The following is an 18,025-nucleotide window of genomic DNA, read 5'->3' on the forward strand; positions in this document are numbered from 1 at the left end:
CATAAGGGGAGAGTTTTTCTTCAGCAGAAGGACAAGGGGAAAGCTGACCTTATTTGTCTAGGCCAAAGGGTTGTCATCCATTCTCCAGTGTCCTGCTGCTTGTCCACAGTCTGGGCTGCGTCCTGGAGGCAGGACTTCTTGCCCTGTGGCTCGCATTGCCATAATCCAAGGGGAGACATTGTGGTGCCCAATAATCTTCATTGGAGACCTTGAGTCTCTGCTAGTATCTGGGAGTCTATGTCTAATATAATAAGATTTTTAATCAAGATTTTAAATGCCATATTCTGCAGAACTCTGAAGTATGAGGGCTGTCCAGACATATCTGAATAGACAAACATTTGTTTCTAGTTACTTGTTTTAAGCTCAACCCTGAAAACACTTGCAAGGCACTAAGTAAAGCTCATCCCTGTCATTAATTAAAGCAGTCCCATAGCCTTATAAATTTAAATCTTTTAAAAAGTGTTCTTAAAAAGGATAAAGTCTCTCAAATGTCTTCCTGCAGTATCAAAAATAAAGTACCCTCTTTTACTTCAAGAGGAAGAAAACATGGCATAATCATAATCAGTATAAGGCAAAACCAAGCTCCAACGCGTAAACAATCCCCAAGTTCAACATCTGGGATTCATTCACAATCCTTTTGATTGTTTAATTTAGAGACTTGGCCTAAAACATTTCTTTGACCCCACCCTTGACAGCACATACATAGCTTGCCTTCTGTGAGAGTCACCAGGACCTGAGGCTGGTCCTCAGATGTCCTTCTGTACAGCACAGCCAATCAGAGGACAGCTCTTCTGGTCCTTTGCCCCTTGTCCATGTCCTTCTCCCTCTGCTTCCTTCCCCTGCCTTGAACCCATGTCTCCTCCCTGCTTTCCCTGCTCTGCACTCACCACGCCTCCCTTTTGTCTCCCTTTGGCTCTCTAGCTCTCCCTGTGAGTGCAGGCTGCTGCCACCCTGCAGATTCAGCCTCAGGGTTGGAATCCCAGTCAGACTTCTGCTGCCTCTCAGGCTGCTGCTCTCCAGCTCTCAGATGCTCCTCTTACCTACTGGAGGGCTGAGCCCTTCTGGAAACCTGGGCACTTCCCATATGTGATGCATATACATGGTGGCAAAGCAGCCATATACATGAAACATATTTAAATCTTTTTAAAACAAATGCCAATAGAATTTCAGTCTGTTATTAGATTTCATGCCTTTTCCACACAGAATTTTACCTGGTTTAAGCTTGCATAGAACTTATAGCTGCTGTGACAATCCCTGTGAGTTCATTTGTGCAACTGCCCTGGTGTGTTCAGAAAATATGTTTCCATCACCTCTGTCTTTTATACAGTCTTTTGCCCTGACCCCCCTTTCTCAAGGATCCTTGAGTTTGAAGTAGAGATGTGTTGTATGTCCCATTGAAGGCTGAGTTGCAACAATCTTATTCTCTGGATGTTGGCCATTTGAGCAACTCTGTTAATTGTCACCTGCAGCAAGGAGAAGCATCTCTGACAAGGTTGAGAGACACACAGATCTGTGGCGACAGCAGTGAAGTTGTTAGAGTCACTTTAATTCTATGTCCATTAAGTAGAGGATGGGAGTGGATTTTCCTTAGGGCCTAGGATTTGTCCACACACAGGTTCTTGGACCATTTAACAGTACCAGGTGTGGGTTCCATTTCATGGAATGGGCCTTAGAATTTTGACATTTTATTTATTTATTTTTAATATACATATTTAAAATTTGTATGTGTATGGGTGTTTTGCTTGCACATATATCTGTGTGCCACATTCATACTTGGTGCTCACAGAGGCCAGAAGAGGGTGTCTTTGTGGTGAGCCACAAGAATATGTGGATATAAGGAGTACAGCTGTATACAATAAGCTATACCTTGACTGACCAAGGCTCTTTCAAGTGGGAAGCCATTTATCACAGAATATTTAGTGTTATTCAGCTTTAATATTCAGCTGCTCCTTGTGATGAATTTGTGTGTTCAAAATTCCCATAGAACGTGTATGTGTGAGCATCCTGCTTAGGCCTGTACTTAGATAAGGTCACAAAGGCAGGGACTTCTGCCTCTGAGCTCCCTGCTCCATTTAAGCATTTGAATTGGGTGTCTGCCTTTTGCAAATTTCCCCTTTAGCTAGGGCCAGCTCCAAACAAAGCACTGAAGGACTAACAGGTTACAGAACAGCTGAGACCATCCTTGCCTTCAGGCCTACTGGCACTCCAGAGAAATTGACTGAGAACAAAGGAGGTTTTTATACATCCAGGTACAGGGAAAGGTGGAACAGGATTCCTGGGAGACAGTACCACAGGGCCAGAGATAAGGGAGGAAGACAGAGATTCTGTAGAGGGTAAGGCAGATCTCTTGTAGAGTTTTTTGAGAGCCAGGAGTAAAGAGCTAAGTAGGCAAGATGGAGGACAAAGGAACAGAGGACGAAGATGAGGTCAAAAGCATAGGATCTTACTAAAACTATGAGGACAGGAAAAATAGGCACAGAGAGGTGAGGCCCCATCATCCTTCTGGAGACTTCAAATTCACAGCAGCAGTTCAGCTGAGATCCATTCGGATGAGGATTCAGAGGCTGCCAGTTCCTGGAAACAGGATCGGCTGAGAATTTGGTGAGGTGATGTTAGCTGTGGCTTGTTCTGCTTCTCTGATCTTTCTAAGGCTTTAACCCAAATTTCTGGCTCCATATTCTTTACTAAATAAGATCATTTAGAAATTCATCTACAGAGAGGAACTGAATGTGAGGATGGAGCTGAAGCTGTGTAGACAGAATTTTGTCATAGAGGAATAAAGTAAACGGACAAAGAGCTGGTGAATCTAGATTCATTAACCCGATGTTGGTAGCGGCTCTTCTGGGCCCCTGGGAAGAGTATTGTTAAGGCTGGTCCATGAATAATATTCGAGATGTCATATCCTCTGGAACTGGAGTTACAGGTGGTTGTGAGCCACCATGTGAGCACTGGGAATTGAAACCCAGTTCTCTACAAGAGCAGCATGTTCTGTTAACTGCTGAGCCATCTTTCCAGCCCCTTGACAATTCAGATACAACTGTACTAAGTAAGGCTCTGAAGAGTTCAGATTTGTTCAAGACCCATGTTGACTACACAGGTAATACAAGGCTGGAGTCCAAGTGTGACCTGAAAGTCCATGTTCCGAATTCTGAGGAAGACAATGCTTTCAGATGATTTAAACATAAGAATCAAGAAATCTGGCTTGTAAAACATCAGGATAGGTTGACTTAAAGGGGCTCTCAACTTTGTCCTTTGTTCTCTTTAGGCCCTAAAAAAATAAATTAAGAGGCTGGGCTGTGGTGGCACACACCTTTAATCCCAGCACTTGGGAGGCAGAGGCAGGTGGATCTCTGAGATCTCTGAGGTAGCCTGGTCTACAGAGTGAGTTCCAGAACAGGATCCAAAGCTACACAGAGAAATCTTGTTGGAAAAACCAAAAAGAAAAAAACAGGAAAAAAATTGGCGTTTCTAAAAGAAGGAATCAGTGACCACTTACCTAAGAAGAAGGAAATAAAAATTGTATCAAAGTGCCCTACCCCACCAGTTCCACACGATGGGTTGTCAATTGGGAAAGGAAGGTCCTGGACCTCAGGAGGCCCTGACACAGGAGGCAGCAAGTTTCCCCCCTGAAGATTATGGTCCCAGTGACCTGGACTTGGAGCAACTCATGGAAGACATTGGAGAGGCAGAGGAGAGAGGGGAGTCGCAGCAGAGGGATGGCTCGGAGGAGTTCCTGGTGGGCCTCTTTGAGGAGTAGTGTGCTCTGGTCCTTCTAGTGCTGACTGCCTCTCAGTGATCCTGAGCAGATGTTGAATGTTGGGGTTGGTGACCTGCCCCATGCTTCAGGTCAGAGCTGTGCACCATGGGTAATAAAGCAGGTTTCTGGGGCTCCTGCTTAGGCTGTGCTTCCTTTCATGTCACTATGGCAACCTTCCTTCTCTGGAAGGTATAGGAGGTTGGGGAAAGCAGCAAGACCCAGGCCTGGGGAACCTTCAGAAAAGCATGTCTGTGAGTCCTGGCTGCCCAACTTCCTGGGAGTGATATGGACTTAGGAAAGCATTGTAACTATCTGGTGTTTAGTTTCCTGTCTCACACCATCTATCTAGGGTTGTTGCTGATGTCCAGTGTGGTGGTCCATGGGAACCAGTCACAGTGTGTGCTGGTTATAACCCACCCAGATGTGGGTGTACATCGTGTAGACAGGCTGCCAGCATTTGGGGCGTCCCCTGAACTAGGCAGCCAGAAAAAAGTGATAGAGGAGGGGATGTGACTCTTAATTAGATTCATTTAGGCAAATTCTGTGGATTACTTTATTTTGTGAGAAAGGTCTATGTAGTTAGAAAAGGGAACTGGGAATTTCTGATTTTCTCTGAGCTCAAACGCCCTGACACATGGATTTCTGTCTCTGGCCATGGGTATCAGTGACCCATGAGATTTTGTCTCTGGCTGTGGGTATCTGTGGAAGCTGGGAGTCTTCCCACTAGAAACACAGGGGACTCAGGGATCATCACCCAGACCCACTCATTTGGTCTTTACGATGGAGTACACAGTCTCTTCCTGGGGGTCTTCATGGACGGGCTGGCAGGGTAGTGTTCCTGGGGAGGCTGGGCTTGAGCGGGCAATGGAGGCGTACACGATGTTGTTATCCTGCGGGGACAAGAGGTTGGATGGCAGTAGTGCAGCTGTGGCCACCATAAAGCAGCAGCTGCAGCCTGAGTGTCCTGCCCACACCTGCAGCAGCTGCAGCCTGAGTGTCCTGCCCACTCTTGCAGCAGCTGCACCCTGAGTGTCCTGCCCACACATGAAGCAGCAGCAGCCTGAGTGTCCTGCCCACACCTGCAGCAGCTGCAGCCTGAGTGTCCTGCCCACACCTGCAGCCTCCACCCTTCTGCCTCCTTCTTCATCATCCCTTTAACTTCCCTCAGGCCTGAGTCTGAGTGGCTTACCTTGGTGTTCACTTTGAGGTCCATATATTGTCCTAGAGAAAAGGAACACAGAGTGCTGAAGTCAAACTGTGACAGGAAGGGAGACAGATGGCTGGGAGTTCCAACAGTGAGGTGAGGACCTTGGTTACATGGGAGGGACAGGGTGAAGGAGGGAAGGGAGAAAATACAGAGGGGTGCTCATGTAAGTGTGGGGTCTTGGGAGAAGACGGCAGCGAGGTGGGGAAACAGGAAGCTGGCAGAATTTACCTTCAGGTTCAACATTGTCAGTGTTTTCAATGAGGTCCCTGCACAGGAACAAATGGACAACATATCAGAATCTCGACAGGAAAGGGTGAAGACATCAGGTGCTGGGCTGCAGAGATGGCTCAGTTAGGAAAGTAAATGTCACATACACAGGAAGTTCTGATTGCAGACTCAGCACCCACAGAAGGCTGGATGCTGGAGAAGCAGAGACAGGCAGATACATCCCTGGAGTTCACTGGCCTGGACTAACAGATGAGGTCTAGATTCAGTGAAAGACCCTGTCTCAAAAGATAAAGTAGAGGGCTAGAGCGATGGTTCAGCTGGATATGTGCCCTCTTCACAAACATGAAGACCCAGATTTAGATCCCCAAGGACCCATGTGAAAAAAGCTGGACACGATGTGCCTGGAGAGTGGGGATGGAGAGAGGAGGATCCCTGAAGCTCATTGTCTGGGCAGCCTGGCCCCACTGATGAACTCAGGTTAGTGAGAGACCCTGCCTCAAAATAAATATTGAATAAAGGTGGGAGAAACTTAGGGAAGTTACAACATAGACTTCTGGTCTCCACATGCAATACTGGTGCATACACACACACACACACACACACACACACACATACACACACACACAAACACACACACACATACACACATACACACACACACACACACACACACACACACACACACACACACACACCAAACATGCAGGAATACAAAACAGAATGGAGAGGAACTGAGAGACACATCATTGATCTCTGGCTTCTACACACATGGACACATGTGGATGTGCACCTTCACATGTGCACACACAGGAACAGTAACAACACACAGAGAACTGGGCACGGTGGTGCATGCTTGCAATCTCAGTGCTCAGGAGGTGGAGACAGGGGACTCCTGATGTTCACAGACCAACCAACCTGGTCCAACTGGTGAGTTCCAGACCAGTGGGAGACCCTGTCTGAACTAAACCAGACAAAACAAACCCAAACAATAACAACAACAATAACAACAACAAAGATCCAAAACCCAAAGTGAAATGACTTTGTGGGTAAGGCCAGACCATCAAGACTGACAACTTGAGTTTCATCCCAAAGATCCACAAGGTGGAAGGAAAGAGAAATCTCTCAGATGTTGTCCTGTGTCCTCCACATGTGGGCCATGTCAAGTCATATCCACACACATGGATACAAGCAGATAAAATGTAATAAAATAATTATTTAAAAGAGTGGATGGCACTGGAGAACGCACAAAGACACAAAGACACACACACACACACACACACACACACACACACACACAAAGACACAGACACACACACACCAGGGGCTGGTTCATTCTGAATGGTCTCTGCCATCCTCAGTGATTCAAGATGGCATCACGGTGTTTGGCTCTCAGAATTATAATTTCTCTGAAAGAGAACTAGAGGCCATTGGGAAGGAGTCTGGCCAAGGTCTCTCAGCAATAGCTGAAGGCGAGTCATTCTAGGAAATGGGCATTCCCTGGGTGGGAAAAGAGACTAGAAATAGGAAGAACCGAGTCTATCCTCTCTCACTACCCTGAAAACTAGAAGACAAGAAAGTTTCAGATCTCTTGGTAGGTACTCAGGCTGGGTTTGATAAGAAAGAACCTGAGATGGGACTGGAGGAAGGGCATCTGGCCAAAGAAGCCACAGGAGGAAGAGAGATGGAGGAAGCTGGGATGCAGTGTTGCTAGTGGATGCTTGAGTTATCTGTACAAGGCCCTGGTTCCATCCCAGCACCTTATAAACCGGGTGTGGTTTGATGCCTGTCCTTCCAACAGTTGGGAGGTGGAGGCAAAAGATCAGAAGTTCAAAGTCATCAATGGCTACAGAGTGAGTTTGAGGTGAGACTGGACTAAATGAGACTGTTTCTCAGAAAAAAGGGGTTGGAGAAGGAAGGGTCAGAGCAGGCCATGTACAGTAGGAAAAGAAGAGGCAGGAGAGAAGGGTGGAAAGGTTGGGAGGTGGAGAGAAAAGGGTAAGAGATGTGGAAGATGTGGAACAAAGGATTCTGGGGCAGCGGGGCTCACTGACCATAGAGAAAGACAGAGAGAAGAAAGGGAAGGATGGGAGAGCTGTTGAATCCAGGCGGGTGTTCAAGGCTGAGAGGAAACAGAGACAGAGAGGGCAGCCCAGAAAATGGAAGGAGAGCGGGAGGAAGAATGAGTCCTAAAGTGGGTGTTGTTCTGGGAAGGAGACTCCTGAGACCCTTCACTCCTTGTCAGTGTGTGAATCTGGTGCCTGAGGAGGGAGATGTCATAGGCGAAAAGGAAGGAGCAGAAAGGATGAGTCAGTGGTTAGGGAGATGTGAAGAGCCCTGTGTGTGGTTCTCCTTTTTTGGTGTTATTTGAAAGGGCTGGAGAGATGGCTCAGTGGTTAAGAGCGCTGGCTGCTCTTGCAGAGGACCCGGATGGCGCTCACCTGGCTGGGGTTTCGACTTTAGTCCCCTGTCCTGTGGGGGAAGAAACAGTGTCAGTGTGACATCAGTGCTGACCCTCCACCATCCCTCTCAGCTGTCCTGTGTTCAGACCACCTTCAGAGGACAGGGGAGCAGAGAACCTGCCCCAGGCAGTCAGAGAGGAGCCTGAGCTCCCTCTGCTGGGCTGTGTCCTACACAGCAACCTCCCCAGATCTCTGCTAGGTCCATGTCCACCCCTGTGTCCTCTGCTTCTTTCACCAACCTTGAGTTCCCTCACTCCACACCTGCCTCATCTACTCTGCATTCACCAGCCTTCCTTTTTGTGCCATTAGAGACCGTCTCTTTCTGGATTATATTTCCCTCTACTGGTCTATTTGTCTTGGTGCATACTGTTCTCTTTTAATTATTAAACCTTTAAAATTGTCACTTATTTATTATGTGGTAGGGGGTGTACCACAGTTTGTATGGAGGTCAGAGGGCAACTTGCAGGAGTCGATTTCCTCCACCATGTGGTTCCCAGGCTTCCATACTGACTCCTTTTAACCTCTGAGGGCTACTGTAGCTTTTTAAAAAACAAAACAAAACTTTCATTATTTATTTATTTAGCTACGATAGCTTTAAAACTTTTGTTGATGTTGTTTTGTTTTGTTTTGCTTTAAGAATTTTAAAATTATCTGCACCTCTTTTGGTGTGGATGCCATGAGAACAGAAGCCTGTGGGATTCAGGAGAGGGCTTCTGATCGATATGTCTGGAGCCATAGTTACAGGCGGTTGTAAACTGCCTGATGTGGGTGCTGGAGCAGAACTCAGGTTCTCTGCCCGAGCAGCCAGTGCTCTTTACTGCGGAGCCATCCCTCCAGTCTCCTGTTGCAACTTTGATAAACTCTGGGATCAGGCAGGGTGAGTGCTCCATTATTGGCCATTTTTGTTATTTCATTTCTTTTTGTTTTTGAGAATGTATGTGAATTTGAGAAGATGAATTATTTTTCAAAACTCCCATTGTACTTTAGATAAGAATTGTATTGAATTTACTGATTATTTTTGTAGTACAGACATCTTTTTAAAAAAATCCTTAATTCATTTTTATTGTGTGACTGTTTGCCTGCTGGTATTTCTGTTTGCCACACATGTGTCTGGTCCCTATGGCAGTCAGAAGAGGACACCAGATCCCCTGGAACAGCAGTTACAGGTTATTGTGAGCCATTGTCTGGGTGCTGGAATCAAACCCTGGTCCTCTGCAAGAGCAGCCAGTGCTCTTAACAAATGATCCGTCTCTCCAGCCTCCTAATACAGACATCTGAACTACTTTTTCCATTTTAAGAATGAGCTGATTCCTACTCACCCGCTTCCTCTTTCTTTCAACAATGTCAACCACTGGGTTTTGGAGAACAAGTCATTTGGTGCCTTAGTTTAGGCTTTTTCCCTAACTGTATATTTGTTTTGTTTTTTGAGACAGTTTCTCTGTATAGTTTTTTATTTTGTGTGTCCTGGAGCTTGCTCTGTAGTCCAGGCTGGCCTTGAAATCACAGAGATCTGCCTGACTCTGACTCACAAGTGGTCAGATTAAAGGCGTGTGCCACTGCCGCCTGGCCTTCCCTAAGTGTTTTTAGATTATAATTTTAGTTTTAGAGTTTTATTTTTATTTTTGTGTGTGTATATATGTGTGCATGATTGTGTTTGCCATCCTGTTCCCATGGCGGGGTGGGGGTTGGGGGACCAGAAGAGAGCCCTGGGTGCCTGAAGCTAGACTTACAGGAGGTTGTGAGCTCCCTATGGGTGCTGGGATCTGAACTGGGGTCCTCTGCCAGAGCAGCAAGTGCTCTTAACTCCTGAACCATCTCTCTATGTCTTTTTATTTTGACTTATAAATACACTTTATTTGTTTGTTTTTTGACAGCTCTGTGAGATCCACACAGGCACGTCTAATAGATCCCCAACTCAGCTGGTTAGCCCACTCCTAACTAACCCGAACAATTAAATTGTTTTCATTGTTTAATTGTTGGGGTTAGATAAGGGTTAGATTTGAATGAAAAGTCTTCATAACAGGCTCACCTATCTGAAATCTTTGTCATATTTGGGAGGTTATGGACCAATTAGGAGGTGCAGCCTTCTGGAAGAGTTATGTGTCACTGGGTGTGCATTTTGAGAACTTATTGCCCCGCCTCACTTCCAGCTTTCTCCCTGGTTTTCTGCATGTGTTGCAGATGTGACTTCTCAGTGTCCTGCTTCAGCTGCCCCTCCACTATTAACCTTCCTTCTGGACCACAAGCCAAATCCAATTCTTCCTTCCACAAGTTACTTTTGATCATGATGTTTTATCACCACAGTGGAAAAGTAACCGCCATTACACACTCTCAAACAGACTTCCTCTTTTTGTCCCTATATGGCTTGGTGGTTTCACCAGAGTGTTTCTCAACACACTTAGACTTGTTCCTGTTCCCTGGTCCCCGTGTCATCCATCTAATCACTGAGTGTTTGTTTGAGGTCTCCCACACCCAAGGACGACTTTGAACTACTGATCCTCCTGCCTGCCGCTTCCACACACTGGACTTACAGACATGCACTACCACACCAGGCTAATCACAAAGTCTGAAAGCTTTTGCCTTGACTTTTTCCTGGTTCTGGCCATTCATCCCCATGTGCAGCTCCACTGTGGCAAAGTGACACAGCCTGGTCCCCTCCAGTCTGTCTTCTGCACCCTAAGACTGTGATGTCAGAATCCAGCTGCTGCTCAGGGTACAGCACCGCCCTTCACCTCTCACAGAGACACTGCTGTCCAGACTCTGTTCTCTCCAGCTCACCTGCTTCCATCCAGGTCCAAGGTTTCACCTGGACAGTGATTTTAGTCAGTGACGGTATTAGTGACCACACATCCTGTTCCCTTTCCTGCCCCCTTCCTGGTTCAGCTTGTGCCGTGAAACCACCACTATCCTCCTCAGAAGGACATAAAAAGAATCCCCTTCTCTCTTAGGGCCTCTGCCATGTGCGTGGAGCCTGAAATCTCCTTAGAGTGCCCTGCCATGTTGATATCTACTTTCTGTCTGTCCATCACATCGATAACCTTTAGTAAACTCCTTCCTCCCTGGTAATCTGTCCCAGTGGCCCTCTTGAATCTGAGATTTTCACAATACTGATGTCATTACACCAGGGCGCTGTGGTGGCCACTTCATTTTTCCTCTGGTATCAGAGACTTGGGGACCTGATTTACCAGGTTCCCTCTGGTCATCTCCTGCCTCCCCCACCAGCACCACACTGCTCAAGAGTTCCTGAGATGGTTTCCCTTTCCTGGAGGGCCACAGAGTGTCCTCTACATGACTTCCAGTCCTTTCTTGGCTATTTTGTGGAAGGAGGAGTGTTGAGATAAATTCTCATATAATCCAGGCTAGTCTTGAACTCAAGATCCTCCTGCCTCCACCTCCCAGCACACTTACTGAGGCGTGGATCACAATTGGCTGTCAGTGTTTCATTTTTAAGTTGTATTAGATATATTTATTCACTGTGTATGTGAGTGTGCACATACCATGGTGTGGGTGTGTTAGAGGACAATGTCCAGGACTCAAGCACTTTCCTGACTCAGCCATGCCCTGACCCTCGCATCTGGGCTGTCGTCAATCCCCTTCCAGGACTCTGGTGTGGACTGTTCTGTGGAAACACTCAGGAAGTGCGATGGGGTGCAGTCTTGGACCACTTACCTTTCCTTCTCCTCCACCCGAGGAACACTATCAACCCTAGAACCCCAGCCAGGAGTACAGCAGCAGCCATTGCCAACCCAACTCTGGTTCCCAGACCCAGGATCTGACTCTTCCTGCTCTTCTTCCCTTCTGTGGCTGTGAGTGCAGTTCTGGTGAGTGCAGAAGTTGCAGAGGTGGGGCTTGAAGAGGTGGTCCTGGGGGCTGGGAGGAGACAAAGGAAGTCAGCATTGAACGTGATTGGGAAGTGTAAGTCAAATAACCTTTTCCTCCCTAAGTTCTTTGGTCATGGAGCTTTTTACAGCAATAGAAACTCGAACTAGGATACCTGCTGCCTCTGAATCCCAAGTCATGGGCTCTGTTCTAGTTTCAAGTCCTCTGTTGAATCCCCATAGGGCCCCTGCTGAGGGACGATTTCTGTCCAGGATGCTGCAATCTGTCTCCTGCAGTGCCAACTCCATTCCCCCAATAGCAGTGACTGTACCCTGCAGCCATGATGCTTTCACAGGGGTCGGGCACTTCCTGTGGAGGAGCAGCGTGGGGCTTTGGTGTAAGTGGAAGTTTCTGTCCCTTCAGGAACACCCAAATACCTGGCAACTGCTTCCCAAATTACCTCTCAGAGACTTATATAATTAATATACATTATATTATATAATAATATAATTATGTATAAATGCTGTGCTGGTAGCTCAGGCTTATTACTAACTGGCTCTTACACTTAAATTAACCCATAATTCGTATCCATGTTTAACTTGGTACCTTTTCTCAGTAGTGCAGTCTCATCTTGTGTTCTCTGCATCTGCCTGAGGACTCCTGACTCAACCCTCCTCTTCCCAGCATCCCCAGGGAACCTGTGTGTGTTGCCATGCACTTGTAATCCCAGTACTTCAAGGGGGAAAATAGGCAGATCCCTGTGGCTCACTGCCAGCTGTCCTAGCCCACTTTGTGAGTTTAGCCCAGAGAACGACCCATCAAAGGAAACAGAGGAAGAGAGGGAGAGAGAGAGTTAGATAGAGAGAGAGAGAAACAAAGATAGAGAGAGACAGAGAGTGAGAGAGAGGGGAAAGAGAGAGACAGAGCAAGAGAGAGGAAAAGAGAGAGACAGACAGAGAGAGACAGAGACAGAGAGACAGAGAAGGAGAGAGGGAAGGAGAGAGAGAGACAGAGAGCGAGAGGGAGATTGAGAGAGAGAGAGAGAGAGAGAGAGAGAGAGAGAGAGAGAGAGAGAGATTGAGAGAGAGAGAGATCTATCACTAGGGGTCTCTTTGCTTAGACATGAAAGAGAAAACGTGCAAAGGAGAGTACTATTGAATTTGGCTACAAAAATGAAATTATGAAAAGAGAATTATTAAGTCAACCACAGGGCTCTTGTTGCACATATTTCTCTGGATGCAATGCATTTGCCTTTGCCCTAAATGAGGATATTTTGCTCAGATAAAACATTTCTTTCCAGGTCTGTGGATGCAGCTCAGTGGTGGAGTGCTTGCCTAGGGTGCACGAGGCCCTGAGTCCATCTCAAGCAGGGCACACAGGAGTGGAAAAACTCCATTTTGGTCCCAGCTTTGGGAAAGAGTTCAAGGCCATCTTAGGTTATATAGCAATTTGAGACTAGCATGGACACATGAAACCCTGTCTTAAAGAAATGGGAAAAAAAGAAAAATGCCTTCTTAATGTTAATTTTAATATTTTACAAACAATGGGCAGGAATATCCAGTTAATGAATTAATTTTTAAAATGCTGATAAAAAAAATACTGATGGAAAAACTCATAGTGGAGGTGAGGTGTAAGTCAATGACAGAGCCCTTGTCTAGTGTGCACGTGGCCCTGGGGACAAGAAAAAACACATGGTGTGTCTGCCGGAAGCAGAGAAAGGCATGGCTGCCTTAAATTGATTGTTCTACAAGCACCTAATAGATTATCACCAAGGCTGGAGACATTGGGAAAGGAGGAAGAGGGAGGAGGCTGGAAGAACAGGAGCCATTTAGGAAAATGTGTAGGAGACCCAGGAAATGCAGATGTAAGGTGCCTGTCAGCTCTGGCTGTGGAGTTTATCCTGAACCAGCACAGGGTTAAGATGAGGACTGGTTTGCCGGGAGGTGGGGAGTGGGATGGTGCATTTAATCTAGAAGAGATAAACCTGCTTATCACTGGCACGGCTCAGAATTGGGGATGTAATTAATGATAATTATTATTTGACTACTAATTTTATATTTTATTTTCCAAAAATGTATTTTTATATTAAATTTTTGCACACATACAATGGTGCATGAATGTGTGTGTGTGTGTGTGTGTGTGTGTGTGTGTGTGTGTGTGTGTGAATGCCTCTACATGTGTTTGTGTGTGTGTGTCAGATGTTAACATTGGGCGTTCCTTCCTCAGATGTCATTCACCTTATTTGTAAGACAGACCACATGAGCACCTGTAACCACAACACTGTGGAGATGGAGACAAGAGGATCAATGGGCTTCACAGCCCATCAGCCTGGCCCCAAACAGTGAGCTCCAGGTTCAGTGAGAGACCCTGCCTCAACGGAATAAGGTGGGTCTTACTAGAGGAGGACTCCTAATGTCCATCCACCTCTGGGACTTCCCAAGCACAAACTGAACCCCCTCACACTCATGTGAATCCATGCAGCACACATGCATACACGTGCATGCTTACACAATATATACACACTCCACATAGTCAAGATAGAAGCCAGGCAAACAATAGTGTGAACTCCACAGAGACCACGTGTCTACTGGTTGACAGATGTTTGGAGGTAAAGGGTCCATTTCAGGGCCTGTTCCTCACCAGCATGAACTTGTGCAGCTGTTGAAATCTACTGGTCTCTGTGTTGCTCTGTACAATGACCATGAGAGTGCCCAGCAGTGGTAACAGGTGGCTGGGGTAATGTCCACACAGTGACTAGGCTGGGCCTGTGTGCACTCTGTGTGGAAGCTGCAGTTACAGCTGCCATGGAGGAGAAGTGACCAGAGAACCTGATCATGGTGAGAACATGAGGGTCTGTGTGGGAAGATGGGGGATGGGGAGGGAGGAGGGGAAGAGGGAATTGAGGGAGGGAAAAAAGAAACTGGGGCAGGGAGAGGTGAGGGATGCGTCCAGAGACTGGTGAAGTGGGGGGATCCAGAGGAGGAGGGGTTCACAGGACCAGAAGGCACCTACTGTGGAAGGCACGAGATATGGTGTAAAGTCTAGATCTGATGGAGACCCTGACACAGGACCAGGTGAAGGCTGCTCCGTCCTGGAGAGGCCAGATCCACGTGGATTTGTGTCAACGAGGGTGGGGTGGGCAGGGCGGTAGTCAGTTTGGAGAAAGGAGCAGGAGACTGGGCCATCTGGGAAGAGCTGACTGGGGCTGGGGTGGATCTGAGGGCAATGAGGGGCAGCTCAGAGAGAGCAGCTAAGGCTTGGGGATGGTTGTGGGGAAGAGGAAAGGTGGGGTTGTCAGAGCTCTGGGGAGGGGACAGAACACATGAGAGGAGTCTGTGGGAAGGAACAGAGTGTAGGATCCCTAATGACATCTGTGGTACAAGGAAGCCAGGGTCACCAGGGCCTGACCTGGGATGTGCTCACTAGGAGTGATGGTGAGGTGGGTCTCTTCAATTGACAGCCACACCTCCATACCATATCTCGTGTTCAGACTAACGTGGCAGAAGTATTTTGTCTGGTCCTTTTTCTTCAAGTTCAGGATTCTGAGGACTCCAAATGTCTGAGGCTGTGTCCAGTTCAGGATGAGCCTGCTCTTGAAATGCTTATATATGAAAGGTGGGGTGGAGTTGTAGATAAATTTCCCATGGAATTGCTCCCATCTCCAGAGAATCCTCATCTGTGGATCCTCTGCCAACTCCCAGGGGAAGTAGAAGGAAAAGGGGATCTCGATGGAGCCGCCCTGGACACCAGAGAGTTTTGCTGGTTGGTTGACCCCAAAGGCATTTACTCTGTTAGATCCTGCAGAGTTACCTGGGAAGTACGGAGAGCATCTGAAGCCACTGCAGGAATGGTTAGGACAACCCAGACCTTCCTGAGCCTTCACCCACAGGCAGGGGTGGGACACAGGGCAGGACAGTCCTTATGTCCCACTGTCCCATATGGAAAGACAAGGAAAGGTTGGGCTGGACCCACTCTGAGGATGAGCTCTCTCTTGGGGCACAGAGCACTGTCTGGCTCCTTCAGCAGACCCTTGTCCACATGACAGCCTGCTCTTCCCAGCCCCACTGGCCCCTCCTGTGGTTAGGGCAGAGTCCCTGCTAACAAGGTCCCCACCACTCACCAGCTTGCAGACAAGCAGCTGACATCAGCAGAAGCAGGATCCAAGCCATGGCCTGATTCCCTCCAGGAAGTGAGACCAGCAGAGCCATCAGACAGGAGAGGAGCCCTGTGCAGGGACCCTGGGGTGCTCAGGAGTCAGGAAGAATCAGAGTAAAGTGGAACACAACCCCAGGGCCTTCTCATGTGGAGGACTGAGCCCGGGAAGAACCTCCCCATCTCCACCTCCTTGTGACCAGCAGCTTCCTTCATGATTCTGGCTTCTTCTTTCTTGTGTTACAGAAGATCCTCCCTGTGATCATTGAGAGGATGGCCGGGCCCTTGAGCCCAGCCCCCATTTTTGACAGGAACATAAGGAATTGACCTCAACATGCCAGGCTCTCCTCTCTTCCATCTTTACCTCCTATCTTATCCAGTCTCGTCCATTTCCCATGTGGCCTGTAATCACTGTTTCTTCACCTCCAGATTTCCTTCACTCCTGCCCTTTCCCTCTTCATCTGTTTCTCATTGTGTCTCCCACCATACTGGTTGTCTGTCTGTCTGTCTGTCTGTCTGTAGGTCTGTCTCTCTAATAACCTCAGGCACAGAAGTGGTCAGTTTCTGCTCACTTCAGACACAATGAGAATGGAGGTGATGAGGAAACACATTCACTCCCAGCCCTAGCTTGGTGTCCCCACCACCATCTGCTCTTTGTCCTCTTCTTGTCCTTCAGGGACTCTTCACAGCACCCGGCAGAACCAAGGCCCAGTGGACACTCTCGCCCTGGCCTGCTCACTGCTGCTGTAACTGCCCTGGTTTTCCTGGGTGATCGTCTCCCTCCCCTAGACACTGACTCCAAAGCTGCTCCAGTTTCTGAAGGAGACTTTCTACATCCCACCAGCCTCCACACACCTCAGAAGAGGATGCCAAGGATCAGAGAAGCCCTGGCACATGTCACATGACTGTCACAGGGCAGGTTGACTGGACTTCGTCCCATCAAGGACTTGTAGTCCTCCACTCCACACAGACTTCAGCCTGCCTGCTCCGTGCAGCCTCTGAGCTCTCCTCAAAGACCAGGGATCTGCTGCTGGGTTCCCAGGAGGTTGTTCCCACAAAACATTTGAGTGACTCCTTGTAGCTGTGGCTGTTCTAGAACCTTCTTTGGATGAAGTGGAAAAAAGACTCAGAGCAGCCATGTGTCACTCATGACATGTTGCCTGGGACATCTCTGACAGTGGACACACTGCCCAGTGACTAGGATGCAGGGGTGAGAGGTGGGGGTAGAGGCTCTGATGACCTCAGGCCAAGTTCTGCAGGAGGGTCATCCTACCCTTCCTCTTGACATGGTTCCATCAGTTCTGTGGAAGACAATTTTGTACCAGAGGAAGAGGCATCATTCTCTCTGAGTGACATGTGCAGAGGTGACTTCCCATTTCCTTAGATTCCTGCACTGATTGCCTTCTCCATGCTTCCCTGCAGGTGGCTGTGCAGCCGCCTCTGTCACATCTGCTGTCTCTGTCTTCCTCACATTCCCCACAGTTCCCATGGTTCTCTGATTTCTTGACCTGACCCAGGCTGAAACACTTATGGCTTCACTCCCAGCAGCACATGGACACACTTCTATGTCCATCTATCCTGCATTTGGAGACGCAGATACACAGAACCTTTGAGATGAGTTGGTCCCAGATGGTTAGTTAGGAGAGGGGTTAGGGTCTATTGAATCTGTCAGAAGGGCCCCTCTAACCTTTATTGAATGTGGCCTCATGTAGCCCAGGCTGGGCCTTGAATTTGCTATGTGCCCATGGATGACTTTGAAAACCTACAGATCCTCGTCTCTGCCCTCCCAAGGGCTGGGGTGACAGGTGTGCCCCATTGTGTCCCTTTGTCTCCTGCTGGAGATAGAACCCAGTGTTCTGTGCATGCCAGGCAGGTAAGCACTCTACCAGATGAACCACATCTTTATCCTCAGTGAAGTCCGAGAGAAGATCCTCCTGGTCATGGATACTCACCTCCAGGCTTTATCTGGTCTTTCCTTACAGTCTGGGTCTGTGGGTAAAAAGGTCACTGGATTGCTAACTCTCTGCATGAAAGGCTGGGCCTGATGAGGCTGCCATATGTCAAGTGTTAGACCCCAGCATTTTTACACAGCAGGCTCTGGTTGGATCTTCAGGACCCCAGCTGCCCCTTGTGCTCAGCCTCACTGCTGCCACCTGCTGGACCCTGAGTCCCAAGTCATGGACTCCATTGGAGTTCCAAGTCCTTAGTTGAATCACCATAGGGACCCTGTTGTGGATATTTTTATGCCCAGGATGCTGTAATCAGTCTCCTGCATTGCCAACTCCATTTCCCTCTACAGCAGTGACTGGGTCCTGCAGCCATGATGCTCTCAGAGGGGAGGGGCGCTTTCTGTGGAGGAGCAGCCTGGGGCTTTGGGGTGTGCACAGGGCTTCTGCACATATG

The 18,025-nt window shown here is 48.0% G+C and overlaps 1 protein-coding gene across 1 annotated transcript; it reads right to left on the bottom strand.

The window, feature by feature from the left end:
* Nucleotides 1-14,199: 14,199 nt before the first annotated feature.
* LOC121820866 (paired immunoglobulin-like type 2 receptor alpha) lies at nucleotides 14,200-16,113 on the bottom strand. Its single transcript, XM_042268537.2, has 2 exons — nucleotides 15,591-16,113; nucleotides 14,200-15,280 (listed from the first exon to the last, which is right to left on the bottom strand). The coding sequence occupies exons 1-2, from the start codon at nucleotides 15,676-15,678 to the stop codon at nucleotides 14,832-14,834; spliced, it is 537 nt and encodes a 178-aa protein (XP_042124471.1). The 5' UTR covers nucleotides 15,679-16,113; the 3' UTR covers nucleotides 14,200-14,831.
* Between the last annotated feature and the right edge of the window lie 1,912 nt (nucleotides 16,114-18,025).

This window comes from Peromyscus maniculatus, chromosome 23, assembly GCF_049852395.1.
Source record: "Peromyscus maniculatus bairdii isolate BWxNUB_F1_BW_parent chromosome 23, HU_Pman_BW_mat_3.1, whole genome shotgun sequence".
Taxonomy (NCBI): Eukaryota; Metazoa; Chordata; class Mammalia; order Rodentia; family Cricetidae; genus Peromyscus; species Peromyscus maniculatus.